Raw genomic sequence first — 14,887 nt, forward strand, 5'->3', positions numbered from 1 at the left:
ATTCTCTATGTGGAGGAGGTTACATGGGCTCCTTCGCTTCGCTTGAAACCTGTTTTGAAGCATGCTCAATTTTTTTTTGAGGCATACTCAATTTTGAGCCGAATCTATGTTTTTGCTAGATTCGGCTGATAATTTTTGAGCCGAACTTAGGCAAATATATGCCTCGAAACATTTGAGTATGCCTCCTAACAAGTTTCCTTCGCTTTGTCTAATTTCTGCACCTGGATTCATTACGAATCTACATACCCTAAAACATGAGATTTTTTCTTCCTTCGGGATCAACTACAGAAAATAGCTATAGCTGTGTGTTTGTTCTGAAATCTCAGGAGCGGTAGTTGAAAAGTAGCTAACTGGATGGAACTCTACAGATAAGGGATGAGCAGCAAACCAAGCCCACAAACAGACTTGGTGGCTGACATGCTCTGGATATTTTAGGAGCGTAGACCACAGAGTCAGGCTAGACTGGGCAGTTACCATTCTATCAAAACCAGTTCTAGACGCGGTTTACAAAAGGCTAGACTGGGCAGTTACCACTTACCACGTTCAGAACCAATCCTAAACACAAACCTAAACAGCTGAATAAAACTGAAATATCAACAAATAGGAAGCAAAATTTGACAAAATCTACCTTTCATATATATAGGTTAGATAACACCAGTAACAAAATTGCAGTTGAAAGTAAAAAGAAAACAAGTAAATGAAAAGCTGATTTGTACTTAATAAATGAAAACTACTGCCGTGCCACAAGAGGTGGAAAGAAGCACACAATTCTCTCGACCTTAAGCAGTTCCATAACCTGATATTCATTCCATATCTTCAATGGCTGCTTGTCCAGCAAAACTGATTTATTTCTTAGGAACCTCAGAACATGATATAGTTATATACATAAAACGTATATTTCTCCGATGCCCTATATTAATTTGCAAATTATACCCCCGACGATGCTTTCCATCTCACCAAGGAATTGAGAAACTCCATAACCTACAACCAACCAAATAAAGAACATAATCATGATATGCACATAACCCATGGGCTAAACTTCATTCAAATAAATGTGATAAAAATTAGGGAGTGGAACATGTCTTTTCGGGTAACCAGCTAGCAGAAGGATAGCAAAGATTTCACACTTCCACAACCTATGGTTGATGTGCGACCATAACAAAAAATAATATCAAACATACACACCTCATTTGGTTCCCTCAGGGAGTAGAAGGCTTTGCTATCTTTCGGTTTTGATGATACTAAAATGCCAAAACCACGGTTACCTTCACGCAAAACCTAACAACACAAATACATAATCAATCAGATAGTTTCACTATTACCCCATTGCCCATCAAGCCCAAATGACAACCAAAAACAAAATCATAAAGCACCGGAGGAATAGGTGCAAGGTTTAAAGTTCACCTTAAATGCATCCTCATCCGTTCGGTCATCTCCAATGTATATAGGGAGCACATCATTACAATTACTCAGACCTGCAGAATTTATGCTTCGGTTAAACTACAGATGTATTGAAAAGAATATACAAGGAGGTGGAAAATTTGGCATCTTTTTCACACAAGACACACATAAGATCATACCAAGAGATTCAAGTAAAAATTCCACAGCTTTCCCTTTGTCCCAATCAATCACAGGGCGGACCTCTAAAACCTGCCAAAGGGAAACCGTGAAATCAAAATACAATTAGAAGTAAGACAAACGAAGATAACCGAAGTAAAAGAAGAAGAAAAAATGGTCCACAATATCCAGCTTATCATGGCAACACACCTTCCGTCCATGAGTCAGTCGTAGACGAGGAAAGCGTTTTAATAAATCAATCACACGTTGTGCAATTGTCGTCCAATCCTGGAAGAAAAAGCAAATCTTTCAGCATGAAAACTTGATACTTGTTCAAAAAGAGATCCGAGATCCAATAGATGCTCGTCAGTATCATAATTTAGCATAGATAAAAATATCACTTACCTTCTCATCTACATTACGGTAATGCACAGAGACGCAAAACTTGTTATTTTCAACAGTAGCACCTTTTATTGCTTCAGTTTTCTTGACAAGGGATCTAAAAACCTGCCCATATCAAAAGAAACACAAATCAGCTTTGGCCTACATAACACACCAAACATAGCATTCTGCTTCATTTACACTATCGTTACAATATAAAGTAGAGGTTTGCATGGAGTAGTATGGTTGCCCAACATACAGTACTTCCACACCCAGCATGTATAGCCACAACAAAAGGGAGAAGGTGTGAACTGGTTGTGTTGCGTAAAATGATGAGGCCACTTCTCTCAGATATACTCTCCAGACATGACTTAGAATCTTTACAGTTTAAGGTTCAACGCAGAGATCATATTCCACTTTGTTAGAAATCACATGTAAAAGCATTGGTGGTAAATTAAACGAACCAATTTTAAGAGACGTGACTTAGAATCTTTACAGTTTAAGGTTCAAGCAGAGATCATATTCCACTTTGTTAGAAGTCACATGTAAAAGCATTGGTGGTAAATTATGATGTCCCAATTCTGAGGCATCATGTGCCTTAGAGACTACCCACAGATCCATAAAGCAGTTTATGTTATTTGTAGATGAAAGGCCTAGCAGTTGGTAACAGTTTAAAAAATCAAATCCTGATCAGACTAAACATCTTAGACAAATTTAAATTCCCAAATCATATTCACTAGTTACTTGCATCATTAAATTAAGATTCAATATAAAGACAAACAAATTACACACCTCATCAATCATCGGTAAAAACTCACTAGCAGGCTGGAAAAGATTCACTTCCTTACCCTTCAAGAAAGCAAAATATAATTAAGAAAAAGGGAAGACGGAATATTGAAAAGATGTAAAAGATGAACAACATAAATCCGTACCTGCTCGTCAGTAGATCTAATACAGTTTAGATGGTCATCAACAGACTCGGGGCTTCTGACAGGGCCCATGATGTCCATCCCATGACTTCCAGCATAGTAAAGTTCAGTTAGTCCTACGAAATCATATACCTGAAGAATGGGAAGTTAAATTGAAGGTTCAGGCTGAAAAGTTAAGAACGGAGACGAAAAGAAATAAGCCATTCACACTTGATACCTTATCACGACTTCTTCCACTAATTATAGCCGTCGGAAAATGCTTAGCGACCTCTTTTACAGCCAAACGCATCTAAAAGAATTTACATTATTAGGGTCAAGCCCACAACAAAGAATAATTCACAACTAACACACAATTTTAAGGTCCATTTGTAAAAAAAATGAAACAGCTCAGTCCTTACAGCATCTGACATAAAAGCACGGTCCGGGTTATCTACAATTGGTGATAGTGTCCCATCATAATCCAGAAACAAGGCAATCCTCTTATCCTTTGCATGAAGTGCAATTCTTTCAAAAGACGCAAGTGCTGATGGATATTTGAGCTGCTAAGAGAAAAGCAAATCAATTAGTTATCGGTCTTGTAGTTGAAAGAAAATCTTAGCGATGAACCCCACCCGAAAAAATAAAAGGAAACTTACCAGCCAGGAACTATATTCAACTTCATTTTCATCTGAAACAGTACTAGATTCTTTCGTCATCTTCTTCGGAGGAGGTGATGAGGATTTCATGGCATCCAACCAACCGCCGGAACGAACATCATCAAGTATTCCAAGTATGGGTTTCTTTCTAGGAATTGTTAAATACAGTACAGGAGATAACGACATTCCCGTGGGGGAGCAAGGTAACAGACTGGAGTGAATGCCTAATCTGGACTTGGACATTGGTACGGGATCAGTGAGAACAGATGCCACATGGTTAGACTTCATGTCCATTTAAAGCAGATAAAGTTCGGGTTTATGATACCTAAAAGCGAAAAAATGTAATACTCCCAAGCAACGAATGGTTGGTCAAAGACACTAATATTCACAGGTTTCACTCCTACAAGACTATATTACTGTTTATCCGACCCTTTTATCAATGAAAAACCACTTCTTTAGAGTTTTCTTGTCACTGCAATGGCGTATGCAGTCCATCAAATGAACGATTCCTGAAAACTGACAAACACGAGGGCATGTTAGTGAAACTATAAACCATTCAGTTTGAATAAAGTAAAAGCAGAATGTGCTTAATAATCTACCTTTTCATCTCCAATCCTACACTGCATTTATATGACGTAACCAAACATCATTTATGCAGGAGGAAAAGCTTGAGATTTTGATACACCCACTGCACAAGAAGCGATAGAATATTACTAATCATATTTTCCAGGAGAAGAAAAAAAAACTAGGGGGTGGGGGGTGGGGAGCATGAACGCTGGCTACTTAGAACAAGTGTTGGGAAGGGAAGAATATGTCAAGTGAACTAGATTAAGTCAAAAAAAAAAAAAGAATCAGATGAACTCAATTTGGATCGCAAGTGCATGTTTCATGAATGGAATCTAGAGATTGATGTTCCAGGGAGCAATTTTGACAAGGTTTGACAAAAGAAGAATTCTACCCTTGACCCCGGGCATCGATATCATCATTAGATGGTTTCAAATCTAATGATGCTAAGCTTTCCAACAAATATATAACATAGTTCACACACATAATTTACAAAAAAATACAAACACTAAATATAAATAAAAAGAAAGTAACAATTGCCTTAGCTGAGGACATTCCAACTATGCCTGTCTAGCAGCAGCCTAAAATCCAAGAGCCCTTCCATATTTTGCAAGCTAAAGTTAGGGATGTCCAAGGGCCTCATCAGGAGGCAAATCAAAGGTTTATAATAGGCAAGAGCATAAGACTATCTATACCCACATGGAGGCTCTCTTTAGGAAAACAAAATGGACCTCCTAGAAAGCAAGGAAACCATTGCGCTGTAGATCTGGGCATCTGATAGCCTAAATGATAACGTGTAAAAACTAGATCGATAAAACAGATAGAGCTCCTAACACATTCTCATCCGCATAAGAAGAAATATCATAAAAAATCCAACACCACTAACATACAAAACATCATCCTTCAAAAGAAATTAGCAATATCTCAATACCAGCAGGCACTAAGCGAGGATAATATCAATATCAGACATTCCCCAATTACTGTTATTTCTACATCTCTTTTCCTAATGAAAATTATACAGAGAAACAAATATACAGATCAAAGAACCAATTAGAATGACAGAGATGACAATGATAACAAACAACATAATTCTAGATAGACAAAAGCTGACCCATGTTTATTGAACAAATCCATAAACGATTTTCACATCATAACATATATCATCAATGACAAAGCAATCTATGATTTTCAGATTAACACACATTATAGAAGTACAATACCAAATATTCATAATCATAAAAAGAAGCCCCTTTCTTTCCTATATCATCATCATCCATCTTAAACGAAATGCATGTGTCATCTCATAAGGAACTAAAAGAAATAACAAGAAACCAAATTAAGATTCTTGAAAAAAAAGATTCTAATCAATTTCCTAAATGCGATTAAAAATAATTGAACAAAAAAAGTAAAAGAAAAAAGGGACAACTTTTGTTACCTAATTTTTATTTATGAATCCCAAAACTTTCTCTTGAGAATGCAAAGAATAGATTGAACGCCTATGAATCTCCACCAAATCAAAAAAAAAGAGCTTGAAATAGAAGAAAGAAACGGAAGCAATGAGAAAAAAAAGAGCGAAGACAATGGGGGATTGTAGAAAGTATAGAAACCCTAGAAAATCAAAAGGGGAGAAGAAGAAGGCTGAGAATGGAAAGGGTTTAGGTTTTTATAGAGTTTTTCTCGACGTGCGAAACTAAAAATAAATACAAATGGCCACACCCACCACAACTGTTGACGTTGTCCAACGAATATTTGATACCACCAAGCCTTGTTTTAGTATTTCCAGAAATAGCTAATTGTCGGTTTTCTAAATTTGGAATAGTGGTTTTTGTTCGACACACAGTAAATTAGTAATCGGGTAACAGTTCCCGAATGGAACCGAATTCTTAACAAAAACGTGTTCCGAATCCGTTCCGTACGTTACCATTTAGTAGCAAGTTTGGTAATTACTTGTGTGCTAAGGTTGGAAGTGGAACCTTTATACGCCTGTTGTATTTCATCGTCCCAAACGCAACTCTTTGGTTGTATCAATCATATCATTTACAAAAGAAAGAATCTAATTTATTTTTTTATTTTGCGTTGAATGAGAGTCGTGTAGAGAAGTTTTCAACATTGAGTTATGGAAGTAAGTTCTTGATGACTTCCAAACTAATTAAATATATGAGAGCTACTAAACATGACGTGCTTATTGTTATGTTCTTACTCTATAGTGACATCATTTCTGGGTATTACACTATTACTTGGTGAAGTTCTGACTTTGAAGGGCAGCTACAGCTAAATATATTCACCAAAATTTTCTTTGTTTCTACAGCAAGTTCACACGCTTGGACCAAAGTCAAACTTCCTCTTAAGATTGCGTGTATCAACCCTGGCAAAGTAAACTTTTGAAAGGAAAAAGAAATAAAAAAGTAAACTTTTGAATGTGTCTGGTTATATCACAAAAAAAGTTCCATGGCCCCAAGAGAAATGACAAACGGAAGATTCATCTTGTTGTCCTTCGTTCTTTCTCGTGCTTTTACCTCTTTTTTTTCAGCTTTTTATAATAGTAGTATTTTTTTTAATTTTAATGAAACCGCCAATTATATTTTTGATAAGCTCATCAGTCATCACAACTTTTTTTCTTTCCCCGCTTACGTGGACCTACCTAATACCGTCATTGAGTCAAAACCACGTGTCATTTGGCTTCGTTGTGTCCCACGAAGATGACTCCAGCTGTAAAATACACTCTCTCTCTTTCCCTCGGCTATACAGTTAGGTGAGTCATCTAGTCAGCACCCTAATTTGGCGCATACTTTCATTTTCTTTCACCGAACAACTGTCACAAAGTGGTTAGACTGTGACCCGACATTCATTCACCCACTCATAACCCGAGTCTAGATAACACACTTGATCATTTCGACGCTACTCCCTCATTTTGCCCCTCTTGAACAAGGTGTCGAGTCAGCAAAAAAAACAAACAAACCCACTCTTTAGGGTCCTACCCACGTTACAGAATGGTTAACAAGATGTTACACAAGCTGCTCAACAACTGTTTTCTAAGACATAAGTATTGTAACTTGCGCCGACACAAATCCTCGTGTCAAGCTATTCGGATCTCAGAATGTCACGTGCTAGTATAAAAAGACTAGGCCTTTGTTGTCAAGGTAATCGTGCGGTGATATCGTTATATTGTAATCCAGCTGTCGACGCGTCTTTTACGTGATCAAATTTAGGCTCCTCCTACTCCAAGTAAAACCCACCGAGAGAAACCCGTGCTGCCATAAAGTACTAATGTCACGTCAGCAGTTTCGTTTGTTTCCACACCTCTTTTAACTGAAAAGTCAAGGGCGGTTTTCAGTTTTAACGGGCTCTACTCGATTAAGACTGGAAATATGAGAAATTAATTTAACCGTATAGAGAAAATGAAAACCTAATGCTCAACTGTCGGCTGAAAATATGACTTATGACTTGCTTTGTCTTGTGATTCTTACTTTTCAACTGATATATGAAACCTGCACCGCCTGTTGCTGGAGAAGTTGCACATCAACAGTGTTGAACAAAAAAGAAATTTGAATGGTTCATTCTACCATCACTATATCACCATCGTGTGCTCATCCAACACCTTAATTTCTCAGAACTACATCTTGGTCCTAGAGTTTTATAGGCTGTAACGTTATTTGATGAAGTTGAATCGGAAGTATACGGGCTACAAGGAAAAAAGCACCGACTAGCCACACCCTACCATTGAGCATTGACCATTAGGGTAACTCATGAATAAACAAGGACGGAAATGCAGTGAATGAAAAAGTGATATGAACATGGTATTATCAAATCATTGATTATATCTGTTGGCTACCTCGGCACATGAATAATATCAAAATCCCCTTCCCAATTATTGAAAAGAAAAAGAGCAAAAGAACATTACAGCTAGCATAAATTATAAGGAAGAAAATACAAGAAAGACAAAAAGAATTAAATTATTGGGTCTCAAAACTTACAAAAGCTAAATTAAAGAAACAAAAAAGAAAAAGAGGGAGCTGAATATATGACTTCTAATCATTCTCTGCATTACATAGGCTGTTAGGAAGTTATAATTTCATCCTCTTGCTTTGTTTATCGTTTCATGTTTTATCCCCATCTTAAAATTGCAGAACCCCATGTAAGGCCAGCACCAAACCCAGCAGTGGCAATAGTATGACCTGGTTTCACCCTTCCACTTCTTACAGCTTCATCTAATGCTAAGGGGATTGACGCAGCACTGGTGTTACCATAGTTGGCCAAATTCGATATAACTCGTTCTGGTGGGATCTCTAAACGAGTAGATACTGCATCTATGATTCGTTGGTTTGCCTGCAATAATCGGATTTTTCATTATCATGTTCATTAAATCCATCTACATTATATTCACAACAGAGTACATTATATTCACAACAGAGTACATTATATTCACAACAGCGTTGCTCATAATATCATTGGTAAACAGAACTTGCTACCAATAAGTTACATTAAAAAAGGCTAATGACATGGTGGTTTTCCTTCCTAGACATTTCAAGTGTAAACCGGTACTGTATTTGGGGCTATAAGGTTGTTAAGACCATGCTACTAGTCAGACAACAAAGTCATACCAAATAACAACCATGTTGTTTGCGTGGTTTGCTCTAAAGTCTAAAGATACACATGTTCTAAAAGAAACCAGATTTGTAGACCCCAAGTGTGTTTCTGTTCACCCACTCTTAGATTGGGTCCAAAATACTACATATGATATTTTTGAACCTAACACTCAAAAAGCATTAAATGCGGGCCAAAACAAATAGATGCATCCCATGGACCTTACGCAATGGTGTATACCACTAGTAACTCCCTCGCTATGCCATGGAATAATGAGTTTTTTACATCGAACGATTTTTCTTTTTATGTAAAATACCTGATGAAGAAGCAGCCAATCGATGTCAGAACCTGACAGACCAGATTTTTCCAAAGCAGACACAATTGACTGAGGAACACACCGGCAAGCAAAGCGGAAGACCTCCTTGCCATTCATTTGAATTTCAGAAAAAGAAGAGCGTTTTGGAGGAAAGTCTAACACTGAGCCATTTGAACCTAACTTTTCTGTTTCATCGTCTACATTACCATTTTTAATTTGAGCATTTAAGTGCCTGCAAAATTGGACGAGTAAGTGAGCATTCCATCTGATATCCTAGAAAAGAACGGAGAGGACAAAAAATATTAAAGAAAGGAGTTCGATTATGCATAATACAGGAGAGAACACATACTTTTGGCCATCACCATCACTATGCAAGTCAAAACCAAATAAACCATCTTCGTCGCCATCACAAGCCTGCAAAACAATGAATCAAAACTAAGAATCTTCAGTAAAATGATTGGTGGAATAACACCTTGGGCATTGTTTTACTAATTCAAGCCACGCAAATTAAGCATTATCTGTACACCCACACCTGATGTGGGTCGTCAAGATCCTACACTGTGAACTGTGGGGAATTACACGATTTAACTCCTAAAGAAAAACAAGAAAGTACAGATCCCAACCGCAGTAGGACTTTTCCTACCATATTAAACATGAGTCCACAAAATTTTAAAGGACCATAAAGGGTCCCATCCACGGGACAACATGAACTAGGAGATTCAATCAAATTGAAAAAATGTAAACCATACTTCATCTCTCAAATAATGCTTGATACAGTTTAGTCTTTTTACGTAAGATCTTAGCCAGGTGTTAATTTGTTGGTTACTCTTTGAAGTAGAGATACCAACTTATTCACCCATTCACTGATAGAAGAAGGAAAAAGTAAAACCAGGTACCTGTACTAATACGGCACCAGCACCATCACCGAAGAGAATACAGGTCCCTCTATCCGTCCAATCAACATATCGGGAAAGAGAATCAGCACCAATTACTAGCACATTTTGAAACCCACCTCCTGATATTTCATCATGTTAGATTGAGTCATATAAATCATGTGCAGAACTCTAAAATGACTTCCTACAATACATTTGGGAAAATTACTTACCTCTAATATGACAAGCAGCCGAGACTAGACCCAAGACAAATCCACTACAGGCAGCAGTTATGTCATAAGCCAAGGGATTTTTGGTACAACCTAGAGCTCTCTGGATCTGATATTGGAATCCACAAAATACAAAATCTTCTCAGACTGGAATTACTGTCACGAAGATTATTGGAAAGCTGCTGATATAAAATATTACGCTTGATTTTATAAACAACCTAGAATCAAATTCGAACTGAGCTGTTAAGTTACTAGGAAACCGAGGCACGTTGTAGCAGACAAATATGTAGAGGGTTAAACTGAGCCAGAAACTTGATCAATATTAAGGAAACTTTAAAGGACGTTGTCAGCAATACTTATTAACTCGGTAACCTTATACCACTGATTCTGAGGTAATACAGAAAGCCTCCTCAGTTTCATTGGATTGAGCATTGAAGCTATTAACATATTTCCTATTTCTGGTAAACTTCTTCTTGTCATTCATTATGAAAGTTAATTCTATCTAGCTATGATGAATATAATCCAACAATCTAGTTCGTATAAAACATACCTGAGGAGCACTGCCAAAAAGATCCTCAGGAGTAGAGGTGCACATGAGAATTAGGTCTACATCATCAGCCTCAACTTGAGCCATCTGAAGAGCTTTAGAAGCAGCCTCAACAGCCAAATTTGTTAATTTTTCGTTGCCTACAATCACATAACCAACTAAATTACGAATACAGTTCTATGTTGGCAAAATAACATGCACTGAGCTAGTAAGCTTAAGTTGCTTATATACCACGGCTGTGATAAAAGAATAGGACAAGAAAACGTTTCTGCTCTTAAAAATTGCATGGATGTTAGAGATTCTGAACCACAAGTGGACAGGATCCTAGGTTATTTGGTTAGGCACCAACTTATCCAGAAAACACAAAAGTATGATTGGTTGAGTAGATGACGAACACCCTAGAGGAGTACATTACTTTCAAGCAAATCATTCTAAGAGGACCTTTTCGACTCAATGCACGAACCACTTGCACGGAATGTAGCATCAAGTCCACCTATAACTCAAAGGGTAGATGACTTTGTGTAACCACATGGCTCCTAATAATAGACATAACGAAGGGGCAAAAGTAGGTATAACAATGTCAAAGACGAGAGTCTACCTGCAAGAACTCGTCGATTACGGATTCCTGTACGAACTGATATCCATTCATCAGAAGTTTCAACAACCTTTGAGAGATCGTCATTAGAAATCAGAAGATTGGGTACTGCCGAGCCACATCCAACCAGCATGCACCCTTGACCAACTCTGCATAACAGTTTTGTCAAAAGGAGTGACGAAAACTGAACTTCATATCATGCATACTTTCCATGAATTGCATATTTCAGATTCCATGCATTTATATTCCATGTCTAACATGATGACATATATAGAGAGATGAGAAACCAGTAATTGTAGATTTTCTGGAGTCAATTTAGCACAAACAGTTCAAAGGAGACATACATTAGTATCTATTTCTTATCCAATTAAACTATTCCAATGAACCATGCAGCCAAACATGGAATCCTGCCATACGGTTTGAGTCGCTCTTCCAAACCATCACTAAAATCAATTAAATAAACCAACCTTAACCTCTCCATGAAATTAGTAATAACACAATTCTTAACCATCTCAGTTGATAATAACTTAATTGTACATAGTCGAAGATGATTTCGATTATATGAACATTGGGTTGCATCACAGCGTCAAAAGCCTATGATATACAAACTCCCCACGGCCAACTGATAAGCGACCAAACCCAATTGTAGTAAATAGAAACCAAGCATACGTCCATCTGATATCAGTACAAGGGGGTTACGAATTTACTAACGAGATCTGAATTCACTACTGACAACAGACTTTGTGTCACTACATGCATAAGCTATTCACCCACATTGTATAGAAAGTAATCCAATTCACATTTCTAGGATTCATCACATTGTACGGGGTATAAGAGAATCTACCAATAAAACTACTCAACAATTAAGCACAAATTAAGCAACCGAATGCAATAGAAACAAGAAACTTAGCTCACTGAATCAGGTAATAAGTAGATTGAAAGATAATAACTAACCTGGGTAAACGAGATTGGGAAGAGGAAACTCCGGATTCAACTTTACCTACAACAGCGTTACAGTGAAATACCCATTTATTAATTCTCTCAAATGGGTAAACCCCAGATCGCGAAATCCGAAAACCAGATGGATTTGTTTGTGTTCTAAGTGTAGGAATTGAGGGAGATGCGAAACCAGATGCATTAGCCATTTCAACAAATAAAAACACCACAAATTAATTCCTAAAAGAACCAATCAAAGATTTTAAGATCTTTATCTCTATCTCAGAAATGATTGAAGTAAAATTTTAAATGAGTGAAGAGAACCCATACGAAAACACTAACACGCAGTTCAAATAAAAAGGTGGATTGATAAGAACAAGAAAAGATGAGTGCGAGGGAGGAGGAGAAACAGAGAGCGTTATAAAGTTTTAAGGTTTATAATAAAAGAAGAAACCGATAAATCCTAAAAAACCAAACAAGTGAATCAGTGAAAACTCCAATGAACTAAAACTATTTTCTTGTTCGGGTTTCTCTCTCTAGTTCTTGTCTTGCAGAACTACTTCTCTGTGAAAATGCTGTCATGAACCACTCCTCATAAATCTCACGTGGTACCAAAACTGGGCCCCAGTAATTCATCAACTACTATTTGGTTGTGCTATAAATCCCACCTTATGTGATTTTCTCTTTTTGGTTTTTCTTTCTTTCAATCCTATCCATACATGGTGAATGAGGTGAAAGAAATCATTTCATTTTTCTAAACAACACTCAAAAGGTTCACAACTAAAATGCTTTTATAGGGTGAAAGTAGTTTGGATTAGGAAGGAATTATGTTGTTTTAGTTTTTTTAGTTGAATGGTCAAATCATTTATTTTTGACTTTTATGCAAGCAGATTGATAATATTTTAGCGAGTGAAGGGGAAATATGAAAACATACGACATGGTATTATAAGATAAAATGGTATATACCATGAGTAATAGAATCTATGCCTAAATAATGTATACAGAATTCTACCTAGTAGAGAACGTATGCGTAGCTACACTAAACTCGTATAACTATTGTCTTTCGGTAATCACCAGTTCAAGCACATTAAGCTTCTATAACTACCGTCTTTCGGATAATCACGAATGTAAGAAAATTAAGATGGATAACAATTTGAGAAAGTGGATATGTATGTAACTAAATTCAAGTCTTGGATTAAGATTAGAGTATGAGAGTTGAGTATCAGACATCACTAGATAACCCTTGAAGATTGAAGGCTGAAGAACAAGCGAAGATATTTAGAGAACTTCATCAACAAAGAGATATGTGACTTATGCTATTACTCATGGCATATACCATTTTATCTTATGACTATGTTGTATGATTTTAGTAGATTTAATATTACAAAGAAGAAATTTCGAGTTCAAGCTTGTCTTAGTTAAACTCTCAAAATATGATGCAAGCAATAGATGTTCATAGATCATTAGCGATCTTAGTCAAAATAATTTATCATTTATAAATTATTTTGTTTCAGGTGGATCATTTGGAATTTCCCAAGCAACAACATATATTGTCTGCGGCTATTTGGAATGTTTCAAATTTAATAATGAAAGAATTGAACCGCTTCGAGTAAAGTAGTCGATCTGAATCTTGCAAAATGTAGAGATTTTCAAACCCGGTTTGCATACCCTTTGCATCTGAGTTCAGGAATATTGGAGGTTTGCATAACCCTAGGATCTGAGTTTGGCGAACTGTATAGGTTTGTAAAACTCGTTTGCATGCCCTTTACATCTTATTTCGGGAATGGGGGGAGGTTTGCATACCCCTACGGCCCGACTTCGCGAACTTCCAGTAATTTGCAAACCTATCTAGTTCCAGTTTAGCAGAAGCTCACAAACTATTCTACGTACATGACTATGTTCACTTTTTCTACAACCCTCATTGACACTTCTAAGACAACTTTATTCAGAAAATCTCTTTGGAACTGAGGATTATCGTTTAGGCTTGAGTGTTATTGAACACCGCTAGTGCTTGTAAGTCCAAAAAAGGCATACTTGTCATGATGGACTATCACTGTGCACGATTCCAAAACAGTTACATGGTGCATATTCTTCTATGTGATTTGAAAGCGGACTTTTCACATGCTTACATGAATTCCTAATAAGAATTTCATCTCAATTGAGAAAGTTTTTGATTGAATCTCAAGCAAACTTAGCTTGAATTCAAAGCTATTTGTAGCCTTGAAAATCTATAAATAGAAAGACTCTTGTAATAAGATTTTTTAATCCCTCACACTCTTATATCCTAGTTGCAAATCTAGAGTCGTCCTTTATAACAGAGGGTTCTTCAAGAACCACATTAGGTTACGACTTTGAAGACTTCGCTTAGGGATTCGTGAATCCTTGACAGACAATCTTTTTACCTGATAGTTCCTGTATCCGGATCTTGTTATGCTGGTTACTAAAGTTCATGGACGTTAGATCAAGAACAAGATAGATAGTATTAGAGCATTGCTCGGTCGAACTCGCAAGCGTTGCTATCTCAAGCTTGTTTGTCAAGTTTAGTTGATCAAAACTATAGTCTTGATTTCTAGTCTATCTAAAGGAGTTTCTAGTCTTGATTTCTAGTCTATCTATATGAGTTTCAGACTAGGATAGATTGTATAATTGAGATTTAGACTTCACGGTGCTTACAACTGAAGACGAAGATCTACTGAAGAACTCGGAGGAACTTCATCAACAAAAGGTATGTGGAGACTAAA

At 36.8% G+C, this 14,887-nt stretch overlaps 2 protein-coding genes across 6 annotated transcripts; both read right to left on the reverse strand.

Moving 5' to 3' along the window:
* Positions 1–613: 613 nt before the first annotated feature.
* Positions 614–5,736, reverse strand: LOC113302397 (trehalose-phosphate phosphatase A-like). 5 transcript variants are annotated; one of them, XM_026551305.1, is made up of 14 exons: positions 5,502–5,736; positions 4,102–4,190; positions 3,828–4,018; positions 3,503–3,731; positions 3,266–3,409; positions 3,085–3,156; positions 2,871–2,999; positions 2,731–2,787; positions 1,963–2,064; positions 1,768–1,845; positions 1,581–1,650; positions 1,405–1,475; positions 1,186–1,278; positions 614–981 (listed from the first exon to the last, which is right to left on the reverse strand). In XM_026551305.1, the coding sequence occupies exons 4-14, from the start codon at positions 3,686–3,688 to the stop codon at positions 928–930; spliced, it is 1,056 nt and encodes a 351-aa protein (XP_026407090.1). In that variant the 5' UTR covers positions 3,689–3,731; positions 3,828–4,018; positions 4,102–4,190; positions 5,502–5,736; the 3' UTR covers positions 614–927. The 5 variants fall into 5 exon arrangements, with proteins under 5 accessions (XP_026407090.1, XP_026407091.1, XP_026407087.1 ...); XM_026551306.1 differs by having other exon boundaries at positions 3,266–3,406; positions 5,502–5,735; XM_026551302.1 differs by having other exon boundaries at positions 3,503–4,018.
* A 2,119-nt stretch (positions 5,737–7,855) lies between these two features.
* On the reverse strand, positions 7,856–12,762 carry LOC113302398 (3-oxoacyl-[acyl-carrier-protein] synthase 3 A, chloroplastic-like). The gene is made up of 8 exons (XM_026551307.1): positions 12,165–12,762; positions 11,214–11,359; positions 10,619–10,755; positions 10,072–10,177; positions 9,863–9,981; positions 9,316–9,380; positions 8,967–9,198; positions 7,856–8,392 (listed from the first exon to the last, which is right to left on the reverse strand). Exons 1-8 carry the CDS (start codon positions 12,353–12,355, stop codon positions 8,171–8,173), a joined length of 1,218 nt encoding a protein of 405 aa, XP_026407092.1. The 5' UTR covers positions 12,356–12,762; the 3' UTR covers positions 7,856–8,170.
* Positions 12,763–14,887: the final 2,125 nt, after the last annotated feature.

Source organism: Papaver somniferum, chromosome 8, assembly GCF_003573695.1.
Source record: "Papaver somniferum cultivar HN1 chromosome 8, ASM357369v1, whole genome shotgun sequence".
In the NCBI taxonomy this organism is placed as follows: Eukaryota; Viridiplantae; Streptophyta; class Magnoliopsida; order Ranunculales; family Papaveraceae; genus Papaver; species Papaver somniferum.